The sequence below is a fragment of the Elaeis guineensis genome, chromosome 2, assembly GCF_000442705.2.
Source record: "Elaeis guineensis isolate ETL-2024a chromosome 2, EG11, whole genome shotgun sequence".
Taxonomy (NCBI): Eukaryota; Viridiplantae; Streptophyta; class Magnoliopsida; order Arecales; family Arecaceae; genus Elaeis; species Elaeis guineensis.
Window position 1 is genome coordinate 100223595 of NC_025994.2, and position 25016 is coordinate 100248610.

The 25016-nt window shown below is 46.3% G+C and overlaps 1 protein-coding gene and 1 pseudogene across 1 annotated transcript; both read right to left on the reverse strand.

The window, feature by feature from the left end:
• Positions 1–15510: 15510 nt before the first annotated feature.
• LOC105037683 (G-type lectin S-receptor-like serine/threonine-protein kinase At2g19130) lies at positions 15511–18103 on the reverse strand. Its single transcript, XM_010913321.2, has one exon. The coding sequence runs from the start codon at positions 18092–18094 to the stop codon at positions 15656–15658; it is 2439 nt and encodes an 812-aa protein (XP_010911623.2). The 5' UTR covers positions 18095–18103; the 3' UTR covers positions 15511–15655.
• Positions 18104–20171: 2068 nt separating this feature from the next.
• On the reverse strand, positions 20172–24199 carry LOC140855344 (zinc finger BED domain-containing protein RICESLEEPER 1-like; annotated as a pseudogene).
• Positions 24200–25016: the final 817 nt, after the last annotated feature.

Sequence of the window (25016 nt, forward strand, 5' to 3'; positions counted from 1 at the left end):
CGATGAAGGTGAGGTTGAAGGGAGTGTTTTCGTTAGTAGCAGGAAGTGCAGGGAAGTAACGGCCATTCCAAATACCAGTGCGCCAGTAAATTTCAGAATTATCCCACAGTTATTCAAATTGCTTGGATCTATCAGGGTCCAGACTCAGAGTGAAAGGATTGCTGATATGAATATATAAATATATGATTCTTTATTGTACACATATATCATATGCTGATTGCTTGAAATAGGATGTCACCTATTTTGAAATTTGCCAAAAATATAGTATGAGGTGTATTTTATTTGATGAGGATAAAATTGAATGATTTGATGATTGAGTAAAAGGATTTGGACTAGCTAGACAAAATATGGATTGCTAGTCACAGGCTAATTTATGACGCTTTCGATTGTCAATCATGGGCTAAATCATGACATTTTGATTTATCACCATGGGCCAAAGTGCATATGTTATAATTTGCCAATGCAAGTTAAAGCATGGATATTGATGGTTTGCCACCATAGATCAAAATATGGATACTATGATTTGCAACCATAGGCCAAAGTGTGGATTATGGTTTGCTAGTCATGGATCGAAGCATGACCATGGATAGTCCAAACTGAAAAGACAATTATTGATCGAAAATCTGAATAATAACGAAAGATAAAATATATGAAACTATGTTGAACAAAAGCTTTAGATTAATGATATATCTGGTATGTTTTCCTAAATGAGATATATTTTTGATGACTCATGTTTATGTGTACATAATTATGTGGAATAATTTGATCTATGCTAAATAATCGATATGAGGGTTTATGATTTTTTTCCTATATTTTGATATAACTTAAAGCTAATCTTTATTTTTAAGTTTACTTCATTTATTTTGACATGAGTGTGTGTGGGGGGGGGGAGGGGGGGGTTCTTGCTGAGCTATAACCCTCTATTTGGTAGGAAGAATGGATAGAGGAGGATGGATGGATGAGAGAGAGGATAGATAGGAAGAATGGATAGAGGAGGATGGATGGATGAGAGAGAGGATAGATAATCTTCTATCTATCTTTTCATATATTTGGTGAAACATGCAAGGATAGATAGAAATGATTTTCTCAAATGCTCCATCAATCCTTAGTTGTATCCTCCTAATTTAGAAGAACATAAATTAGACCAGGGTGGATGGACAACCCTCCTTTTTCATCTTTCTTTCTATAATTTTTTGAACTAAATAGTGGATAGAGGCCATCCATCCTTCAAACCTCATCTATTCATCCTCTCATGATCCCAACCAAACACAGGATATAGCTCATGCCATCTTTTCTTTTCTTTTTTTTTTAGAGTCACAAGGTGCATGGTGTTGAATGGGTCGGCATAGGGTTTGAGCATTGTAGTTATTCATTAGGTAGTTGATTTTTTGATATCCAATCAATATTTAAATCTTTGTAATTGAGTAAACTCTTTTAATAGTTAAATAATTATGATTAAATTTTATGATTAATTTAGTTATTGTGGTGCCGTTGGAAATTTCGTTCATCTTAAAGATCTTGCATGATCTTTAAAACATCGCTCTAAAATTCATGCTGGCTGATCTGAATTGTAAGGCGTGATAGCTTGAGCCTTAGAGGCATGCCCCCAAACTTAACCTCACCTTGGTCTGTATGAAGGAGAAGTGCAACTCAATCTAAGAAAAGGTTGGGAATAGTTACTCATGGCCCAAGAGGAACTCAACCTTCTTGAAAAGGAGAATCTTGGTTTCCTCGGTTCTCCATAAAACCTTGCACTCCTTTATCATGTGGGGAAATCTTTGTAATACCCAAACCTCTGATAGACGCGAAGTGGACTTGGACGTAGGTGCTTTTCAGGATTTTTTGTGAAGAAAAAGTGCTCTTCTAGTATGAGCTTGGTGGGATCCATCATCCATGGAGTTGTTGGTTGCCTGTTTCCACTTGGCAACAGTTATTGATGGCCTATACTCCAGATCTAAATTAAAATTTAGGTGCCTCTCTATTTCAGATGTCAAAAATCACAACTAAATGTGAACCCAGGTACCCTTGCTTTTCCTAAAAGAAAGTGTTGGTGCAAAAATCCGCCTGCGCCGGAGAAGCTGGAGTCGAGGGAGTCACGGTCGCCGCCGGGACCTGCAAAAGAAGTCTAAACCGGAGGTGGGGTTGCTCCGGCAAGACCCTCCGACGCTCAAGTCAGTTCTCTGCCTCAACAAGAATGGAGTGCTCGAACGGAAATTTTAGCAGAGTTTCTAGATAGAATTTTGAGCTTAGAAAATAACGTATCTAGGATCCCCCTTTTATAGGCGGAGGGAGCAACAGACTGATAGCGATGTCTGTGATCGTCTAGCAGTGGGCTGCCCAGAGTCAGGAGGAGTTTGTTATGAAGAGTAGTGGAGTGGAATCGTGGCTATCACCGGGACATGCCACGTGGAGTCTGTCGCGGGGAGTGGAGCGGCGTCCGTTGTCGCGACTTGCCAGAGGATGGAAGAATCGCACGGTATCCGTCACAGGAAGTGGAGCAAGATCGTGGTCATTATTGCGGTCTGCCAGGGAGTGATGGAGCCGCACGAAATCCGTCGTAGGAAGTGGAGTAGAGTCGTGGATGTTACTGCGGCCCACCAGGGAGTGATGGGGCCGCGTGAAATCTGTCGCAGGAAGTGGAGCAGAGTCGTGGCCGTTGCTGCGGCCCACCAGGGGGTCCAGGCCTGTCGGCCGAAGTTCGGCCGGAGTGTCTGGCGGAGAGAGGTGGTTAGCTACCCGTTTGAGAGGAGCTCGAAGTACGGCTCCCGTAGGAGTCCGGACGGAGTCTTCTTGCGATTAAAGTTAGGGGTGAAGTCCGACTCCCGTAGGAGTCCAGACGAAGTTTACCAGCGATCGAAGTCGGGGATGAAGCCCGGCTCCCGTAGGAGTCCGGGCGGAGTCTTCCCGCAGCTGGAGTCGGAGATGAGATCTGGCTCCCGTAGGAGCCCGGGCGAAGTCTACCTGCAATCAAAGTCAGGGGTGAAGTTCGGCTCCCTTAGGAGTCCGGACGAAGTTTACCAGCAATCGAGGTCGAGGACGGAGCCCGACTCCCGTAGGAGTCCGAGCGAAGCTTTCCAGCAGTTGAGGTCGAGGACGAAGTCCGGACGGAGTCTTCCTGCGGTCGGAGTCGGAGACGAGATCCGACTCCCGTAGGAGTCCGGACTGAGTCTTCCTGCAATTGGAGTTGGGGGTGAGGTCCGGCTCCCGTAGGAGTCCAGGCGAAGTCTTCCTGCAACCAGAGTTGGGGACGAGGTCCGGCTCCCGTAGGAGTCCGGGCAGAGTCTACCTGCAATTGGAGTTGAGGGTGAAGTTCGGCTCCCGTAGGAGTCGGGACGAAGTCTGCCTGCAATTAGAGTCGTGGGCGGAGTCCGGCTCCCGTAGGAGTTCGGACGAAGTCTGCCTGCAATTGGAGCTGTGGGCGGAGTCCGGCTCCCGTAGGAGTCCGGACGAAGTCTGCCTGTAATTAGAGTCGTGGGCGGAGTCCGGCTCCCGTAGGAGTCCGGATGAAGTCTGCCTGCAATTGGAGTCGTGGGTGGAGTCCGGCTCCCGTAGGAGTCCGGATGAAGTCTGCCTGCAATTGGAGTCGTGGGCGGAGTCCGGCTCCCTTAGGAGTCCGGACGAAGTCTGCCTGCAATTGGAGTCGTGGGCGGAGTCCGGCTCCCGTAGGAGTCTGGATGAAGTCTGCCTGCAATTGGAGTCGTGGGCGGAGTCCGGACGAAGTCTGCCTGCAATTGGAGCCGTGGGCGGAGTCCGGCTCCCGTAGGAGTCCGGACGAAGTCTGCTTGTAATTGGAGTCGTGGGCAGAGTCCGGCTCCCGTAGGAGTCCGACGAAGTCTGCCTGCAATTGGAGCCATGGGCGGAATCCGGCTCCCGTAGGAGTCCGGACGAAGTCTGCCTGCAATTGGAGTCGTGGGTGGAGTCCGGCTCCCGTAGGAGTCTGGACGAAGTCTTCCTGCAATTGGAGTCGTGGGCGGAGTCCGGCTCCCGTAGGAGTCCGGACGAAGTCTGCCTGCAATTGGAGCCGTGGGCGGAGTCCGGACGAAGTCTGCCTGCAATTGGAGTCATGGGCGGAGTCCGACTCCCGTAGGAGTCCGGACGAAGTCTGCCTGCAATTGGAGCCGTGGGCGGAGTCCGGCTCCCGTAGGAGTCCGGACGAAGTCTGCCTGCAATTGGAGTCGTGGGCGGAGTCCGGCTCCCGTAAGAGTCCGAATGAAGTCTGCTTGCAATTGGAGTCGGGGATGAGGTCCGGCTCCCGTAGGAGTCCGGACGATGCGAAGAATCCGGTCGATGCTGGCGGGGTCCTGTCCGTCGGCAAAACTTAGGAGTGTTGCGGAGGCTCGGCCGCCTGGGAGGTTTGAAGAGACGTTGTCGGAGGTCGGAAGTTGGTTGGATCCCCAGAGGGTCACTCCTGTCACGAACTTCGGCTGGGGGGGTATTTTATACCTAACACCAGTCTCCCTACTTTCGAGTTCGAATTTTGAATGAAGGAAGTACAGAAAAATTTTCGCAGCCAAAGTTGTCCCCTTGAATCCTGTGCATGATCGCCCCCAGATATTTTGGTATTAAATGCGCACGTGCTGGAGTCTTTTCGAATCGGGGCGATCCGAAGGGACCTTTCAAAATTTTTGCTGGTACGCTGGCCCAGGCACGACGCAGTAATGGCTCTGTCAGCTGTCAGCCGCTTTTAGCCGCCTGCTGTGGCGAGTGGGACACGGGTCGAGCGCGGATCCTAGGGTCTATTTAAACCCGCCCTTCTGTCTTTAGGGGCCCTATTCCGCCTAAGAGTTCTATCGGTGTCCACCTTTTCTTCGAGAGCCCGACCCTCCTTGGCATCTTCCTTGGCCCTAGGCGTCCTTCGAGTCATCCCTGTCCTCGCCCCTCTGCATCCTTCAGAGCGATCTAGGTTAGTCCCGAAACTTTTGTCTTTCTTCTTGCCATTTAGGGGCCTTTTCTCCTCCATTTTTCTTCTGTTGCATTCCTCTGGTTTGGTCTCCCACGACCCCTCGTCCCTTGTCCCGCTTGATTTCTCCAGGATCTTTAGGGTCTTCATTTGAAATCATTCGAAATGTCTTCCGGCACCTCCGCCTCTAGCGGTTTTGGGAGTTCTTCCGCCTCAGCCCCCCAGGACCCCCACTCTGTAGACGAACCCACATCTGGGGCTGGGCTTTGCCCAGTTTTTGCGTCGGGTGCCATTCCCTGCTCCCTGACTCCGGATGAACTCCTACTGATAAGGGTTCAGTATGGAGTTCCTCTGGAGTACGACCTGGAGCTTCCTGGCCCCTCCAACCGGGCTAGCACTCCCCCACCCGGTCGTTTCTGCCTATATCAGGAGGCCTTCCGTGTCAGACTCTGACTTCCGCTTCCGCCCTTTGTTGTCGCCCTTTTTCGCTTCTTAGATATCTCTTTAGCTTCAGTTGCTCCGAATTCCTTTAGGTTTTTGATAGGGTTCCTCTCCCTTTGCCACGTAGTCGAAGTTTAGCCATCCCTTTCTTTGTTTAGACATTTTTACACCTTCAAGCGTCACCCTTCGGCGAAGGACTGGTGGTATTTCTCCCCTCAATTTGGCAAGAAGGGGTTGCTGAAAGGTGCTCCCTCTTCAATCCACAACTGGAAGGAAAAATACCTCTTCGTCCACTGCCCGACCTTGAGGCTTGGATTTCTCCCTTGGGGCTCTCTAAGAGACTCTGTCCGTCGGGCTCCCAGCCTGGGGGAGGACGACCTTCAGGCCATCCGGAAGTTTCTTGACTATTCTGCTCCTTCCCTTCCCAACCTTCTGAAGGAGCAATTTTTATTCAACATCGGCTTGAGCCCCCAGGATCCTGCGAGTATTCCATCTTTTCTTTTCTCTTCTTTTCTTCCATCCTTCTTCTTTTTGTTCTTTCTCTTTTTTTTTTTTGCATGTCATTTCTTCCTTTTTCACCCCATCGCTGACTTTTGATTGATTTTTTTTTTCAAGAATGGACGCCGAAGCAGTATGGATGCTCGTCAGGGGCCTCAAGGCCCACAAAACAAAAGGCACCGCGGCCTCCGGATCAGCAAAGAAGGCCAGAGTGGAGGAGACGAGCTCGGCCACGCCTGTCTAGGTGGCCCCCGCGGTCGACGTTCCTTCGGACGCCGAACCATCGGCTCCCCGGGTCTCTTCAAGGAGTCCCCCCACTGGGGCTCCCGTTTCGAGGGTCCATTCCATGGAGGCATCCGTAGTCGAGAGGGGGAGGAGAAGGAAGTCGATGGCCCACAGGGTGAGTAGCCGCTGAGCGGCCATTGAAGAGTCCCTTGGTTCTGAAGAAGAGCCGGAGAATCCCTTCAATGATAGGGACTTGATCAAGCGGTTGATCGATGGCTGCATTCTGCCTGAAGTTGTCGAGAGGATTGATCGCACCGATCCTGAGCAGCGGGTTTGGGACTCCCTAGGGTCCTTTCTCGAGGTAAACAAATCTTCATTTAATTGACTTTTCGACCCTTGTTCTGATCCCCTGGCCGCCCTTACAGATTGGGCACCAGCTCCTTGTCAATATCGAGGCGATGAATCGGGCGAGGAGGGATGCCATCCAGGCGGAGGAGCATCGTCGGGTCGAGGTCGCTCGTCTCAAAGAAAAGGCAGCCGAAGTAGTTACCCTCCAAGAGGCCCTGGAGAAGGAAAAGCAGGCCTGGGAGGAAGAGAAGCAGACCTCGGAGGAGACGGTGAGGAAGGCAGAGGCTGAGGTCGCAAATTTGGTGGAGCAGATCCCGGTCCTAGTCTCGGAGGCTAGGGTTCTTGCGGTGGAAGAGTTCAAGGCCTTCACGGAGATGAGGGACCTGAACGTCCGATTCGGCCAAGAAGCATTCATCAAGGGGTTCGAGCTCTGCCAGGAGAAGGTGGCCAGAAAATTTTCCGAGCTCGATCTCAGCTTCTTAAGCGAGGAGTCTGAAGATGAGGCCGGTCCCTCTCCTGTTGCTACTGCTGCCGCAGCCCCCCTTTCAGGGACACCGAGCTCCCCAACTCCTACTGCAGAGGTCTGAGACCTCCGACCTTGTATTTTTTTTTTACTGCAATTTTTTCTTTTCTTTTTGTCTTTAAGAAATATTCAATCAATAAAGTTGAATTTCTCATCGTGGATGGCTTCTCCTCTCTTCCTTCCTCCTTTTTGTTTTTCTTTCTACAATGAGACGCGCCTTGACGCTTTTGTCTCCCGATGGCAGTGTCCTGTCGAAGCACTTCCCTTGCCCCAGGGGATTCCGCTGAAGTCCACGATCCAGCGACTGAAGAAGGAAGTTCTTCATTTGACAAAAAGATCGAAGAAGATGGAAGGCGAGCTTCACAGGTTGAGGGAGAGTTACTCTGAAGCCGCCGCGGAGGCCACCCGCTTTCGGAACCTCCATGTGAAGGGGATCATGGAGTATAGCCGGAGAAAGGCAAACTTCGAGAAGGAGCTCAAGGAACACAAGAAGCGCGCCAGCGACCAATCTTGGGCTCAGGCTGCCAAGATCAGTTCTCTCAGAGTGGAGCTGTTGGCTGCCCAGGAGAGGATTGGCCAGTTGGAAGGAAGTTCATCCCGGCTTTTGACTCGGGCTGACAGCGATTGGAAGTGGTCGAAGAAGGTCTCCGACCTCCAGCAACAGCTCCAGGATGCGAAGGCGAGCTATGATGCGTATCGGGCCGGCTGGCGCAAGCAGGTGGACGAATACAAGGGGAGGCTCAGGATGGCGACCGACGAGGTTGCCCGCCTTCGAAGGCAGCTAGCTGAGGGGGCTCAATCTGCTTCCGCTCGGGATTCTGACGAACTTCAATCCCTGAGAAGGACTGCAGAAGAACTATCCATCGCTCTTGGGGAGGGAAAGGCCGAGCTGCAGCAATTGAAGATCCAGCTGGTGTATGAGCAGTGGGCAGTTAAGGACGCAGAGGCAGAATCCGAGGTCCTGAGAAAGAGGCGTCGAGAGGTGGAGAACGAAAGCCAACGACTTCGTCGGATGTTCCAGGACATGCTGCTGAAAAAGAGAGAGCTAGAAGAGGAAGTTGAAATCTGAGGCAGTCCCTGATAAGGAGTGAAGCAGATAATTCGAGGTCGGAAGGAGCAAAGCTTCCCTAGGGCTCTTTTTGGCCTTCCATCTTTCCATATATATATTTTTTCTTTTGTTGTTTTGTTTTGTTCTTGTGGTTTTGCTTTCCTTCCTTTAGCCTTCTGGGCTTCGTAGTGTATATTTCATGAATGAAATGAAAAGGAGATTTTGTGTTACCTCATCCACGCATTGTATTAAATTGTCGTCCGTCGAACTTCTTTTGTCTTTTGACTTGTTCGACGTCGACGTCATTTGGAGGTGCCTAGTCGTCGCCACGCTGATTTGCTCTTCTTGTCGTCCATGGCCGTAGGCTCGAGCTCAGTGGTCCGAACTTTGCATTACCTCGAAGGGGTCATTATTTTCTTGACCTATGTTGAGAGCCTTCTTAGAGATCGGGGATGTTTGATAGGAACTTCCCATCTTTGTTGGGACGAGGTTCCCTAGGTCTTTGGTGTGGTTCGTTTTTCATCTGTTGCCGATATAATTCGTCGCTTTTCTTTTTAATTTTCCTCTTCTTTTTCGAGTGAGGGTCCTCCCCTTGCTTTTTGTGGGGTCGCGTAGAAGTGTAAAGGTGCCATTGAAGGGACTTTTCTCTTTATCCAATTTTGTTGGGCGACCAGATTTTTGTCATCGTCAGGGCGAGGTTCTCCTTTTGTTCTTAACGTAGTAGATCTCAGCTCAGGTTAGGATGAGGTTCTCCTCCTGTTTCCAACGGGGCTGTGGGGGCACATAAGGGTCGTTGCAAGGACCTCTCCCCCCATCCGGTCTAAAGAACCGGGCCTTCGACTTTGCTCATGTCAGGATGAGATTTTTTTTCTGTTCCTAACATGGCTGTGGGGGCACATTAGGGCGTTGTAGGGCCTCTCCCCCATCCGATCTAAAAGAACCGGGCCTTTGACTTTGCTCATGTTAGGACGAGGTTCTCCTCCTGTTCCTAACATGGCTGTGGGGGCACATTAGGGCATTGTAGGGCCTCTCCTCCCATCCGGTCTAAAAGAACTGGGCCTTTGACTTCACTCATGTTAGGACGAGGTTCTCCTCCTATTCCTAACATGGCTGTGGGGGCACATTAGGGCATTGTAGGGTCTCTCCCCCCATCCGGTCTAAAAGAACGGGCCTTCGACTTTGCTCAGGCTAGGACGAGGTTCTCCTCCTGTTCCTAGCATGGCCATGGGGGCACCTAAGGGCCGTTATATGGACCTTTCCCCCGATCCGATCTTAAAATAATCGGACTTTCATTTTACTTATGTTAGGACGAGGTTCTCCTCCTGTTCCTAACATGGCCATGGGGGCACCTAAGGACCGTTATATGGGCCTCTCCTCCGATCTGATCTTAAAATAATCGGACTTTCATTTTACTTATGTTAGGATGAGGTTCTCCTCCTGTTCCTAACATGGCCTTGTTTTGATTGTTTGAAGGGGTTATCCCCAGTCGTAACAAGCCCATGTCGAAAGGAAAAGACATGCAAAGTTGAAAAGAATTTTGATTCAAAGCAAAGTCGTTAGTAATACATTTACAGGCTTTTTAAGTCCCATGGTCATGGAAGGTCTGCTCCTCCTTGGGGTCCTCCAATGATGGAGTTGATGATCCCGATTGGAGGCCAATCTCCGGGCTGCTCTTCCCTCCTCGACGGCTCAGGCTGCGGCAGGGCCCGTGGCCGATCTTCTCTACCCTCAGGCCGGTGCCGAATGAACCTATCGAGTCGACCTCGTCGGATGAGCTTCTCGATCTCATCTCGAAGCTGGATGCATTCCTCCGTGTCATGGCCGTGGTCACGATGGTAGAGGCAGAACTTGTTGGGGTTGCACTTCTCGGGGTGCGTGCGCATCCTCTTTGACCTTGGGAGCTACTCTCTGACCTCCATCAGCACCTGGGTTTTCGATGCGTTGAGGGGGGCATAGTTGCGAAACCTTCCTGGGGGAGAGCCCCGCCGAGCTCGGCACTCCAGACTTCCCTGTCTGCATGCTCGAGGAGGAGTCTGGACACGCTTGTGCCCGGGAGGAGTTCGAAAATATGGCCAAGCTTCTCTCACCCCTTTTTCGACTGCGGGCTTACTCGAGTCTCCCGCCTGCCGCTCTCTCGCGGTCTCCTCATCCTTCATTTTGAAGGCTTCTTCCGCTCGAGCGTACCCTTCAGCCCGAGCCAACAGGTCAGCAAAATCTCTAGGGTACTTCTTTTTCAGGAAGAATAAAAGGTCATTCTTCTGAAGGCCACCTTTTAGAGTGGCCATCGCTACCGACTGGTCCAAGTTTCGGACCTCCAGCGCGGCGACATTGAAGCGGTTGATGTAGGCCTGAATGGACTCCCCCTCCCTCTGCTTGATGTTGATGAGGGACTCCGAACCCTTCTGGGGGCACCGACTACTGACAAAATGAGCCACAAATTGGTGGCTCATCTGATCGAAGGAAAAGATGGTATCCGACTTCAGCACCGAGTATCAGTTTCTCACTACTCCCTTCAAAATGGATGGGAAGGCTCGGCATAGAATGACGTCGGGCACACCATGAAGCAGCATCATTGTCCGGAAGGCCTCCAGGTGGTCAACCGGGTCTGAAGTCCCGTCATAGCTTTCAAACTGGGGGAGCTTGAAGTTCGGCGGGATTGGCTGCTGCATGATCATTTGAGAAAAGAGAGGGTCAGTACAAATGTCCTCACCATAAGCGGGGGGAGCGTGGCGGAGTTCTTCGATCTGCCGGTTCATCTCCTGAAGCCTCCGGTCCAGAAAATTCTCTCGACTACGGGTCTCGAGGGTCTTCTGGCAGGATGGAGGTAGAGATCTTTCGGGGGTGGAATCATGGTCTGATTGGGGGCTTTCCACCCTTGGATTCGTCTTTCCGGAAAAGACTGGGCGGCTGGCCCAAGTGGCCCGTCCCACTGCCGGATTTTGGAGTTCTGACGACGCTCTTTCCGATCGCACTGATGCCTGCAGCTGCTGCTGCTGTTGTATGGCCTGCACAGCTTCAGTGAGGCCCCTGACCTGCTGCACCAGTAGGTCGAATTGCTCCGTGCCAACCGCCATTGCCGGAGGAGGGGGTAGAGGCTGGGAGACTGGAGGTGAGGTCAGAGCTTGAGATCTGGCCGTGGAGGCCGTAGATCACCGTGTGGATGCTTTGCGGGGAGGCATCGGGTGAAGATCTAGTGGGGGAAGGAGGAGTGGATGTCGGAGAAGATGACTAGAGGCGGTTCTGTTGAGCGCTCCTTTAAGAACAAGGGTACTGCGAAGACACAGACCCCTTCCTCTAGCGCCAATCTTGTTGGTGCAAAAATCTGCCTGCGCCGGAGAAGCTGGAGTCGAGGGAGTCACGGTCGCCGTCGGGACCTGCAAAAGAAGTCTAAACCGGAGGTGGGGTTGCTCCGACAAGACCCTCCGACGCTTAAGTCAGTTCTCTGCCTTAACAAGAATGGAGTGCTCGAACAAAAATTTTAGCAGAGTTTCTAGATAGAATTTTGAGCTTAGAGAATAACATATCTGGGGTCCCCCTTTTATAGGGGGAGGGAGTAACAGACTGATAGCGATGTCTGTAACCGTCTGGCAGTGGGCTGCCCAGAGTCAGGAGGAGTTTGTTGTGAAGAGTAGTGGAGTGAAATCATGGCTATCACTGGGACATGCCACGTGGAGTCTGTCGCGGGGAGTGGAGCGGCGTCCGTTGTCGTGACTTGCCAGAGGATGGAAGAATCGTGCGGTATCCGTTACAGGAAGTGGAGCAGAATCGTGGCCATTATTGCGGTCTGCCAGGGAGTGATGGAGCCACATGAAATCCGTCGTAGGAAGTGGAGCAGAGTCGTGGCCGTTACTGCGGCCCGTCAGGGAGTGATGGGGCCGCACGAAATCCGTCGCAGGAAGTGGAGCAGAGTAGTGGCCGTTACTGCGGCCCGCCAGGGGGTCCAGGCCTGTCGGCCGAAGTTCGGTCGAAGTGTCTGGTGGAGAGAGGTGGTTAGCTACCCGTCTGATAGGAGCTCGAAGTCTGGCTCCCGTAGGAGTCCAGACGGAGTCTTCTTGCGATTAAAGTCAGGGGCGAAGTCCGGCTCCCGTAAGAGTCCGGACGAAGTTTACCAGCGGTCGAAGTCAGGGACGAAGCCTGGCTCCCATAGGAGTCTGGGCGGAGTCTTCCTGCAGCTGGAGTCGGAGACGAGACCTGGCTCCCGTAGGAGCCCGGGCGAAGTCTACCTGCAATCAAAGTCAGGAGCGAAGTATGGCTCCCTTAGGAGTCCGGACGAAGTTTACCAGCAGTCGAGGTCGAGGACGAGCCCGGCTCCCGTAGGAGTCCGGGCGAAGCCTTCCAGCAGTTGAGGTCGGGGATGAAGTTCGGACGGAGTCTTCCTGCGGTCGGTGTCGGAGACGAGATCCGGCTCCCGTAGGAGTCCGAGCTGAGTCTTCCTGCAATTGGAGTTGGGGGCGAGGTCCGGCTCCCGTAGGAGTCCGGGCGAAGTCTTCCTGCAACCAGAGTTGGGGACGAGGTCCGGCTCCCGTAGGAGTCCGGGCAGAGTCTATCTGCAATTGGAGTTGAGGGTGAAGTCCCGCTCCCGTAGGAGTCGGGACGAAGTCTGCCTGCAATTGGAGTCATGGGCAGAGTCTGGCTCCCGTAGGAGTCCGGACGAAGTCTGCCTGTAATTGGAGTCGTGGGTGGAGTCCGGCTCCCGTAGGAGTCCGGACGAAGTCTGCCTGCAATTGGAGTCGTGGGTGGAGTCCGGCTCCCATAGGAGTCCGGACGAAGTCTGCCTGCAATTGGAGTCGTGGGTGGAGTCCGGCTCCCGTAGGAGTCCGGACGAAGTCTGCTTGCAATTGGAGCCATGGGTGGAGTCCGGCTCCTGTAGGAGTCCGGACGAAGTCTGCCTGCAATTGGAGTCGTGGGCGGAGTCTGGCTCCCGTAGGAGTCCGGACGAAGTCTGCCTGCAATTGGAGTCGTGGGCGGAGTCCAGCTCCCGTAGGAGTCCAGATGAAGTCTGCCTGCAATTGGAGTCGTGGGCGGAGTCCGGCTCCCGTAGGAGTCCGGACAAAGTCTGCCCGCAATTGGAGCCGTGGGCGGAGTCCGGCTCCCGTAGGAGTCCGGACGAAGTCTGCCTGCAATTGGAGTCGTGGACGGAGTCTGGCTCCCTTAGGAGTCCGGACGAAGTCTGCCTGCAATTGAAGTCGGGGACGAGGTCCGGCTCCCGTAGGAGTCCAGACGCCGCGAAGAATCCGGTCGACGCTGGCGGGGTCCTGTCCGTCGGCAAAACTTGAGAGTATTGCGGAGGCTCGGCCGCCTGGGAGGTTTGAAGTGACGTTGTCGGAGGTCGGAAGTTGGTTGGATCCCCGGAGGGTCACTCCTGTCACGAACTTCGGCTGGGGGGGTATTTTATACCCAACAGAAAGGAAAAACAAAACATAGCCCTTAAATGACAAATCTGACAAGATATTAGTTGAAAAACAACCCCTATAAGAAAAAAAGGAACAAAAAAAAATACTATTCATCTTTAGTTTAACTTTAGGTCATTCTAAAGTGATTATAACAAGGACGGCTGGAATTCATGGATTCTAGGGACTATTTAGTGCTAGGCCAGCTAGAAACATTGGCCTTTGAGATCAGAGAAGGGAGGAGGAAACTAAAAGATTAAGCACCTTTATCTCGACTCCAACGAGGTATCGATGGTGGCTCATCGAGACTTTCAATGGAAAACAAGGGAGACTCGATAGGATTTACCGGTAGTTGACCGGGATTTGGGGGCATGATGGTTAGAGGGTAGAGAGGAGGGCTTTTTACGGATCGAATCTTGAGATTTTTACAGGAGTCCGACAAGCCCTACGATTCCTTTATTTGATGGACTTGGAGAGGAAGATGACTTCCATCGGAAGTCTTTCTCCCCTTTCTCACATGTCGGCACTTGCCGAGGGGCTCAAGTAACAAGCTCTCATAAACACACAAAGAGATCGAGGAATCCATGGGCAGTCACCTAATAAACAGATGAATAGAAGCCTCGGAATGGGAACAACATAAAGGGCATTCGACACTCACCCTCCATGCCTCCCTTGATTTGATTTCTCTTGTATCTAACTTGTTTGTATGGGAGAGCCACATAAAGACATTAACCTTCTGAGGCACTATAGCCTTCCAAATTATCCTTTAGAACTGGCAATGATCCCACCACTAATGATGAATTTATAGCATGAGTCTACACTGTACATTCTATTGCAACAAGGTTTCCACATCAGCGTATCAACTGTCATGCCTTAAGTCTGGAACATAACATGACCATTCTACAGTCAGGTACCGTTTATGATGGCAAAAAATCAATAATAGCAATCTAGTAAACAAATCCATCTAAATAAAATATAATAAAAAAGAATTTAAATCTATTATTTATTAAAATAAATAAATAAGTACCGGCATAGAACGTCCAAATTCTGATGCTTTATTGCACCAACTAGGTCAATCAGCCTTATTTCTCTAATTCCTTTATTTATTTAGTGAAGAGCCTATACTACAAGCCTAGTTAGCTCAGAAAGGAGTGCAGATCAGATGAATGCCATGTACTGCAGAGCCGACGCAAGAATACTTGCCACCTTTTGTCTACGAATGATTTATCTAAAAGCTTGAACTGATTTAACACTCCTTTATTTGCTTGGTGGGTAGTGCAAAAAAGAATTAGATTGTACAATGATTAAATAAAAAAATTATACATTTCTTAGTCATACGTCATTTTTCTCTTCTTTCAAAGAAGTAGGTGGGAGAGAGAAAATATTCATTGCAACGGTGATACCACATCAAACTTGTCACAACCTAATGAGAACATCTGTATTTCATCAAGTGCCATATATTTCATCGATTTTCATGAATAATGCCCCACACTAGCCACTGATTCTCGGCTTTTGATTGGGTTGTGATCCAACTTTGATGTGATATCACTGTTGCAACGAATATCTTCCAGATGGGAGGAAGGAAAAATAAGTGAGAGCGAGGAAAAGGAGAAGATATTCATTGCAATGGTGATACCATGGCAAAGTTGTCACAACCCAATTAAAACTCAGAAATTGTTAGCTAGAATGGGGCATCATTCATGAGAATCAGTGAAATACACGATGATGACATATAGGCACTTTTATTTGGTTGTGATAAATTTGACATGGCATCACTGTTTCAAACCTCCTCCACCTCTAATTAACATTATCTGTAATCAAGAAAACGTCAATGGTGTATGATTGTCTCAGATGTTTGGTCCATGAACTTCAGAAACAAATGTGCATATGTGGCTTGATTGTTGATGTGATACACTAAAACTTAGAAATTCGGAAATAAATGCCTTGGAAATAAATAGATAAGGAGGTCTTGAACGTTGTCCTCGACAACAACAAGAGGTGGTACATCCGGTGCTTGCCAGCTAGCTTGTGTATCTAACATCTTTATAACTCAAGCTCGCAAAGTGATGAGTTGGAAACTTTATATCTAACATGTCTTTATAACAAAAGATATCCATGAACTTTATGCCACCAAATTCATAATACAACCACCATAGAACATGCATTACACCCTCATATAAACATCCATCTTAAGGATCATAACAGCTATAAGCTCTATTTTAACACGTTACATATTATTGACATGCTCAGCAGAGATTCATGTGCCCTTTGTAGCTGGACACTTACTGATAGAAATCCAGAGATTGATCAAGTGCATCTTCGTACTCAGTGGATGACAAATGATAACGAATTTGGCTCTGATCTTCCGTGAGAAGCTGAAGAGCCCTAGGAAGTGGCGGCATTCTCACCTCCAGGACTCCCTCTAGGATCTGCACCACCTGTCCCATTGTTGGCCTGTGACATTCAGAGTCTTGAATGCACCAGCAAGCAACTCTACAGACTCTGGTTAGCTCTTCAGTGTCAGCAGCACCATTCAATCTATGGTCCAATAAGCTAAATATACCGCCTTCAGTAATCTTTCTTGCAGCCCACGAAGGATAAAAGATGTTGCTACCATCCACGGAGTGCGTTGTGTTTCGCTTGCCTGATACAAGTTCAAAGAGCATCATCCCAAAGCTGTAGACATCAACCTTGGAGGTGATTGGCAGGCCTGAGAGCCACTCGGGTGCGAGATAGCCAACAGTTCCCCTCATGGTTGTTAATACCCTGCTGGAGTCACGACCGACGAGCTTCGCCATGCCAAAGTGTGCAACTTTGGCGCAGAAGTCCCTGTCTAGAAGTATGTTATCTGGCTTTATGTCGCAGTGTATGATGCACTCCCGGCACTTCTCATGGAGGTAGGCTAATCCTCTCGCAATCCCAAGAATAATTTGATACCTCATCTTCCAGCAGAGAACTGCGGAATTGTTTCGAAAGAGGTGATAGTCCAGGGAACCTCCTGACATGAACTCATAAACTAGAAGCCTTTTGCTGCCCTCGGCGCAGAAACCGCGAAGGCGAACCAGATTGACATGTTGAATAGCAGCCAATGTGCTCACCTCGGTTCGAAATTGCTTCTCTCCTTGTCTCAAGCCTTCAAGCTTCTTCACAGCTACATCGGTTGAGTCAACTAATGTCCCTCTAAAAACAGAGCCAAACCCACCACTGCCCAACATCTCAGAGAAGTTCTTGGTCGCACGCTGCAAATCGCCGTAAGGAAACAGAATCAAAGAACCCTCAACTTGTTTTGCCATCCGAATTCGTTTACTCCTTTGAAATGCCCAAAATAGTCCAACAAGAACACACAAGATGCCAAGAATTCCACCGATGACACCAAGAGTTAGATCCATTACCAACTTATGCGAGCTACCTGAACCTGGGAAATCAGAAGCAGCGAGCCGAAGATAAAGAGTACCAGCTCCACTATCATCATCATAGAGTTGAACAAGGTTCCGAAGGTCCGCAGTCCAAATTGAGCATCCACTTACATAAGCATACGCGTTACAAGAGCAATCGTTCAAGCAAGCTTGTTCACAGTTTTTAGCACTCCCAACAATCAAGTTCTGTGGATTGGCAGGCAATCTCATATTGGTCATCTCAAGGAATCTATCCCCTTCTCCACCGGCTGAGCTTTTACTACTGCATCGCAAACTGGTTTTCCGCACGCACCCTGAGCTCCAAACATTGAGCTCCCATTCTTTCATTGAAGCTGGTTCGAAACCAGGGGTGCATGTGCAAATATTATCCGAGCTTTTCTGGTCGCAGATACCAAAAGTGCCACATAAAGAGGAGACATCACATTGAGGCACGGGTTGAGAAGAGATTGACTGCCACTCCTGGGTGCTGTCCAGCCAATACCGTTGTGTTAATAGCCCAGTTGAACCAATCATAGTATGAGTGATGAAAGAACTGTACAAGATGGTATACGTGCCATACATCCGCTGCTCGTTGTCGATGAAGGTGAGGTTGAAGGGAGTGTTTTCATTAGTAGCAGGGAGTGCAGGGAAGTACCGGCCGTTCCAAACACCACTGCGCCAGTAAATTTCATAATTATTCCACAGTAATACATATTGCTTGGATCTATCAGGGCTCAGACTCAGAGTGAAAGGCCCGGGGGCAGGGTTCTCAGGAGTCTCCCAAGCAGTGGCACTCTGACACTCCCCTGTGATCTTGTTAAATCCAATCCATCCTTCTGGCATGACTATGTCAGTCGGGTGATCAAAACTCTGCCAAATTGTAGTGTTTGACCCATCTCTTATAACAAGATTTCCGGTGTCATGAAGCACTGCAACTGTCGAATCCGATGTTGATGGAATTGAATTGGATGACCAAACTGGGATTTTGGAACCGTTGAGGAGGACTAGGTTGCCATCTTCTGAGATTTTGAACTCGGCAGAGGAGGTGTTGGAGATGGGTGTTACTCTGTTCGCCACCCAGATTACAGTTTGGACTGGAATTTTTTTGTACCAGATGCCCACGTAGTAGTTACGAGAATTACCCGGTGTGAAGAACCCCAGCTCAAAGTTTCTTTCTTTGGACGCTATGGTCTGGTTTCCAGAGAGGGACTGGCCTGAAGAGATGTTATCAGTTGCTGCACAGTGTTGGATGCTGAGAGAAGAGAGGAGAAAGAAGAGAAGAAGAGAGATAGAAAGAGAGGAACATGGCCTCTTCTTAGTATCCATAGGGGCAGAAGCATGCAGCGAAAGCCAGCCTGCCGATGTAAAATGTAAATGAATAAGAGGAAGTGGCTGCGGCTTTTTATAGGTTATTTTAATGTCAGTCAAATTTCAATTCATTAAAAGGGTGGATTAAATTTCTTTTCCTGACGGGTTGTTTCTTTGTCAACTTTGAAATGTTCTACGGAAGTATTGGGGAGATGGCAGTCGGTGTATGTCCTTTGTTTGGCCCCCTCCCGCTCTGTTCAATGTTTACTGGTTATACCATTACACTTGGTCAAAGAATCAGTTTATAAAACCATCGTTCTGTTTATAATTTTAGGGTTCATGAGATGATTGACTTGATGGATTTTATTTTATTTTATTTTATTTTGTGTGTGGTCGGGTGGGGGGGGGAGGCGAAGGGAGGTGAGACCAGCCGGCTTTTATTAGAAAAGGAGAAAAGTTACATAACAGGGATGAACGCGTGATAAACCGAGTCAAACCCCCGTTCTACGCCACTGATGGAAAGTTTCCACCCAAACGACATGCAAGAACAAACTCCATTCAAAAAAGACATGCAAGAACAAACAAATGAAGTCCAAGTAATTAACGTTGGAAAAAGATGGCGAAACACCGTCAAGCGCGGTGATTTATCAACATCTAGTTGTTATGAAGGATTAATGCCCTCTTCAAGTCCACGTCGAAACTTCCTATGGAAAAACTCAATAGCTGCTTTCACTAGTCATACCATTATGCTTGGTCAAAAGAATCAGTTTGTGCGATGATCATTAATTTACCCACCAACCAGGCCTTCTCTCTCGTGATGGACGGCCTAGACATGGGAGGATTTAAGTCATTTATAATTTTAAGAATCATGATGTGAGGATTCACTGATGGAAAATTAACCCAAATGACATGCAAGAACAAAGGAATGAAGTCCGGTTAATGTTGGAAAAGGATTGTGCAAAACCGTCAAGCACGGTGACTCATCAACATCTAGTTGTTATGAAGGATTAATACCCTCTTCGAGCCTATGTCGAAGCTTCCTATGGAAAAAAAAAAATCAATAGCTGCTTTCGCTAGTCATACCATTGCACTTGGTCAAAGGATTAGTTTATGCAATGATCATTTTACCCTCCAACAAAGGCGCCCTTCTCTCTCGTGATGGATGGCTTAGACGTGGGAGGATTTAAATCATTTATAATTTTAGGAATCATGAAAAGATTCACTGATGGAAAGTCAACCCAAATGACATGCAAGAACAAATGAATGGTCCAAATAATGCTGGAAAAAGATAGTGCAAAACCAGCGATTTTTGTCAAAAAAAATAAAAAATCATGTGGTTCAGTTGCTCTGCTGCTTAATCTAGCAACAATTAAATTTAGTCTCACTAGCGCCAGTGCATTAAGTTTGGCCAGCTTGTTAAAATTTTTCTTGACAGCTCATATAGATGAGTTATAATCAGATCTATTTGGACAAGATACCAAGAAATGCACATATAGTAATCACATGAGAATGACCTAAAGGTAAACTAAAGATAAATAATAGATTTTTTTTTGTTCATTTTTTCTTATAGCGGTTGTTTTTCAGCTAATATCTTGCCAGATTTGTCATTTGAGGCCTATGTTTTGTTTTTCCTTTCCTTTAGGAAAAACTAGGCCTGCAAATTGATCGGGTCGGACCGGATCCTGAGTGATCCCGACCCGACCCGATTTCTTGATCGGATCTTGATATTTGACCCATATCCATCTCGATAAAAAATCAGGTCGGATCGGGTCGGGTCCATGAACAAATTTATTGACCCATCGGATCATTCGGGTTGGGTCAGATCCATATATAACCCAGTCCAATCCATGAAACACAGATCCGGTTCAGGTCGGGTCCGATTCGAATTCAATCCTATTTAGTTTTTAAATAGAGCGCATTATAAAGCAAGAAAACTATTCATGTAGGCAAAAAATAAATAAATAAAGATAATAAAATGAAAGAATCCTGCACCTTCTTTATAATGTATTAGATGAATTATGAATTTGTTATAAATCAATACAATTAATTTGATGCTAAAACTAACACCAACCCTATATAATAGCTGAGATGCCACTTAAATAAACTTCTCCTGTCTCTGCATCTGTAGCAGCTTTAATACCTTCTTTTCTAAATAGATCTCTAATTCTGACTTAGATGGTTGGGCAACTTCTTCTTCTTGAATAAATTCTTCATAATCTTGCATAAAAAGACTCTCATCTCCTCTATCTTGAAATGCAGACGCCATCTCCTTCATTTGAACATGAGAGCCATGTGCACCATACAAAATTGTATAATGATCATAAAGATTTTCAATAACATCACGCACCTTATTGATCTCAATTGAAGCACGATCACCATTACTATAAATTTTTTGAAAGCAATACTTAATAAACTTCATCTTATGTCTTGGATCAAGAACAACCCCGACAGCAAGAATGTGTAAGCAATCTTTCCAATACTTGTCAAATTTTTCTTGCATTTTTAAGGTCATCATCATCACAACTGCATTTGAACTCCCAGATTCTTGAATTAGAAGCATTTGTACTCTCCAAATCTCATAAAAATATAAATTTGCAGTTGTATTTTTTGTTTGTGAAAATAATTCAGTTATGTGATGGAAAACCTTTAAAAAGTTGCAAATAATGGTGCCTTGAGATCAATCTTCTTTAGTTGGTGCATTTTCAAAATTAGGATCTCGAGCCTCAAGTCGCATAAATACTTCTTTGAATTATATAGCATCATTTAGCATGAGATATGTAGAATTCCAATGAGTAGGTACATCTATGCATATCCTTTTCTTACCATTCATTTTTAATTATTTGACAATTCTCATAAATGTTTCAATCTTGCTTGAGATCACTTTATAAATTTAACAGCCTCTCGGATCCTAACAATAGCATCCTCCACTACCTTCAACCCATCCTTCACAATCAAATTAAGAATATGTGCACAACAACGCACATGAAAGAACCTACCATCCAAAAGTAGGTCTCTTCTAAATTGTCTTTGAAGTTCCATGGTCACAACTGTGTTTGTTGACAAATTATCAAGAGTGATTGAACCTAATCTTCTTTCAATGTTCCGAGATGAAATGTAGCTTGCAATACAATCACTAATGACTAAGCCTGTGTGTGGTGAAGGCACCATCTTAAAATTGATAATATGCTTTTTAAGTTTTCAATCATTAGTGATGTAATATGCAGTGAGACACATATATCTCAATGTCTGATTTGATGTCCACATGTCAGATGTTAAGCTAATTCTTCCACAATTTGCTTGAAACAACTCATATAGTGTTCTTTTTTTCCCTTTCATATGCTTTCAAGCAATCGGATGCCAATGTTGTCCTTGAAATAATATGAAATTCAGGTCTAAGATTTCTAACAAACATCCGAAAAGCCGGATGTTCAACTGTTGTAAATGGCATCTCTTGTAGAATTATCATTCTTGCAAGGTCCTCACGGTTTTTCTCTTGATCAAATGAATAAAGAGTTAACTCATTCAATGCAACTCCATCTTTTGATGTTATATTACCTATTAACTGTTTCTGCCTCTTATCAAAAATTTTTTTTGACTTACAGTTCTTTGTATGTTTGTGAAGATGACTTGTCCCATTTTTAGGATCAGCTGAAAAAATAACATGGCAATAATTACATTTAGCCTTGTCTTTCTGGTTTTCTACCTCAAAATAGTGATTCCATATCTCTGACCTCTTTTTTTTGCTCATTTTAGAGCTATCTATATTAGAAGGCTCTACCGATTGTGAACTACTACAACCAAGTGCATTTGAAACTTCAACTGTATTTTCATTGCTACCTATCACAGACATAAACCTATTTCACATAGAATTAAATAAAAATAAATAAGCATAAATTATAACTAATTATATTAGAAATACAAAATGAAACAAAACCTATATCAGCCTATATCTTCAAGCACATAAAAGATCATGAAAACTAAAAGTCTAAAATATATCTTGGGAGAGGGAGTGGGTCTAAAATAAATGAAACTAAAAGTCTACTACAACCAAGTTTGAAAGAACATGGAATCTAAAAGTCTAAAATAATTAAATAAATGAAAATAAAAGTCTACTACAATCAGATCTGAGAGCTTGCAGCCATGAATGGAATGGGAGAAGGCAGCGACAAAGCCGAGGAAGTGACAGTCGGAATTGGAAAAGCGCAAGCGGTGGGTATCGTCGGGAGAGGGAGGGGTGTCTAAAGGCCGAGGAAGAAGGTGGAGCCCCAAGGGGGGTGTGTCTGAGCAAAGGAAGAGGAAGGCGGAGGAGATGGATGGGGGCATGAGGGCATTGGTCTCCGAGGGTGGAGGAGGAGGGTAGGGTTCACTGCGGCGATGGGAGAGGAAGGTGGAGCCCTGAGGGGGGTAGGGGGGTTGCCTGTGGTGATGGGGTAGGGGTGTTGCATGCGCATGGATTGGACGCCGGCGGCGGGTATGTGTCGACCCATGGAAGTGGCGGAAGGCCATGGAGTCGAAGGAGCCACTGCAGGCGTAGTAGATTAATCATGGCAGATGCGAGGAGGCCACGGCAGTAGAGTTGGAGGAGGACGGTGGGGAGGAGGATATTGGGGAGGAGTTCATACCTGAGAGAGAGAGACGTCGAGACGAAAGCCTGAGAGAGATGCCGAGATGGAGAGAAAGCTTGAGGAAGACGTCGAGACAGAGAGAATCAGAGAAAGCTTGAGGGAGACACCGATCGGAGAACCGAGATCTGAACAAATTGGGAAAAAATTGTTCCTATGGAGAGTGGAGACTGGAGAACAGACGAAAAAATTTTGGGATTTAATGGGGAAGAGGAAGATCGAGATCCGAAATGAATGAAGACTGAGCTCCTGTGAAATTATAAACTATGGCCCATGGGCTTATAGGAAATCCCGTGAGATAATTTTCTTAACGAGGGTTTTGGATGAGCCACTTAAATAGTTAAACTTAAACTAGATTCGGATTTTATATTTGGATCCGGGTCGGGTCGGATCGGGTCGAATCGGGTTTTATATCTTTAGATCCAAATTAACCCAAAAATCTTCATGCATCGGGTCGAATCGGATCGGGTCCAAATTCAGAAAATCCAGACCTGATCCAGAAAAGAGAATGGGTCCAATTTTTGAACCCGATCCGATTCCATGGGTCTTTTAAATGGATTCAGATCGGATCTAATCGGATCGGGTCGGATCACGGGTCAACCCGATCCATTTGCAGGCCTAGGAAAAACAAGGCCGATACTTAGGTTCACATTTAGTTGTGATCTTTGATATCTAAAATAGAGAGGCACCTAAATTTTAATTTAGATATGATAAGGGTGAAAGTGGCATAGATATTATCTGTTCGAATCTATTTTCATATCTAAATCAATCGAAATATAAATAAAAATTTTAAGATCCAATTAATATTCATATCCGTATCCATAGCCGTCAAAGAGAAATGAATATGGATATGGATAGACAACTATCCGATTCATTTTCAAATATTTGAATCTATATGTAATTCTATATAATTTTATATAGTACTTATTAATTTTTAAAATATATATATAACTATATAAACATGTTATTAACTTGATTTAACATCTATATGTAGCAATATCTGGGATTGTGTAGTCATAAAGTTATCTAAGTAATATCTACAATTATTTTCATACTTTCAGTATCCGAATTGTATTTATATCCGTTTAAAATAAATATGGATATGAAATTTTGCATCCGAATAATATTCATATTTATATTTATATTCGTCAGATAAAATAAATATGGATATGGATATGATGGTATTCGATCCATATCCGATCCGATTTCAGCCCTAAGATATGGAGTATAGGCCATCAATAACTGTTGCCAAGTAGAAATAGACAACTAACAACTCCGTGGATGATGGATCCCACCAAACTCATACCGGAAGAACACTTTTTCCTCAAAAAAAATACCGAAGAGCACCTATGTCCAAGTCCACTTCACGTCTATCAAAGGTATGGGTTTTACAAAGATTTCCCCACATGATAAAGGAGTACAAGGTTTTATGAAGAACCGAGGAAACAAAGATTCTCCTTATCAAGAAGGGTGACTTCCTCTCGTGCCAAATGTTCTGCATTAAGTGCCACGAGTAACTAATCCCAACCTTTTCTTAGATTGAGTCGCACTTCTCCTCCATGCAGAGCAGGGTGATGCAAAGTTTGGGGGTGTGCCACCAAGGCTCAAGCTGTCACGTCCCAAACCCACCACTCTGGTCAGCTAGCACGAACCTTAAAGCAATATTCTACAGATCATGCAAGATCTTTTAAGATGAACACAGTTTCCAACAGCACCACAATAACTAAATCAATCATAAAATTTAACCATAATTGTCTAACTAAATTGATCCATCATTAAAAGAGTCTACTCAATTACAAAGATTTAAATGTTGGTCGGGTATCAGAAAATCAACTATTTAACAAATAACTCTAATGCTCGAACTCTATGCCGATCCATTTAAGACCATGCACCCTCTAAAAGAAAAAAGAAAAAGATGGTACGAGATTTATAGCTCAGCAAGAACACTTGCCCGCCCCCCCCCCATGTCAAAATAAATTAAGTATCAAACTGCAAAAAATCATAAAGCTTCATACTAATTATTTAGCATGGCTTTAAATCATAAATCAAATCAAAATAAAGATTAGCTTTAAATTATATCAAAATGCAAGAAAAAAATCATAAACCCTCATATTGGTTATTCAGCATAGCTCAAATGAATCCACAAAATTATGTACACATAAATATGAGTCATCAAAAATATATCTCATTTAGGAAAATATACCGGATATATCATCAATCTAAAAATTCTATTCAACAGTAGTTTCATATATTTTATCTTTCATTATTATTCATATTTTTAATCAATAATTTTCTTTCCAATTTGGACTATCCAAAGT

Excerpts from the sequence above, each read along its gene's own strand:
- LOC105037683 (XM_010913321.2), bottom strand. The coding sequence starts at position 18,094 with ATGGATACTAAGAAGAGGCCATGTTCCTCTCTTTCTATCTCTCTTCTT.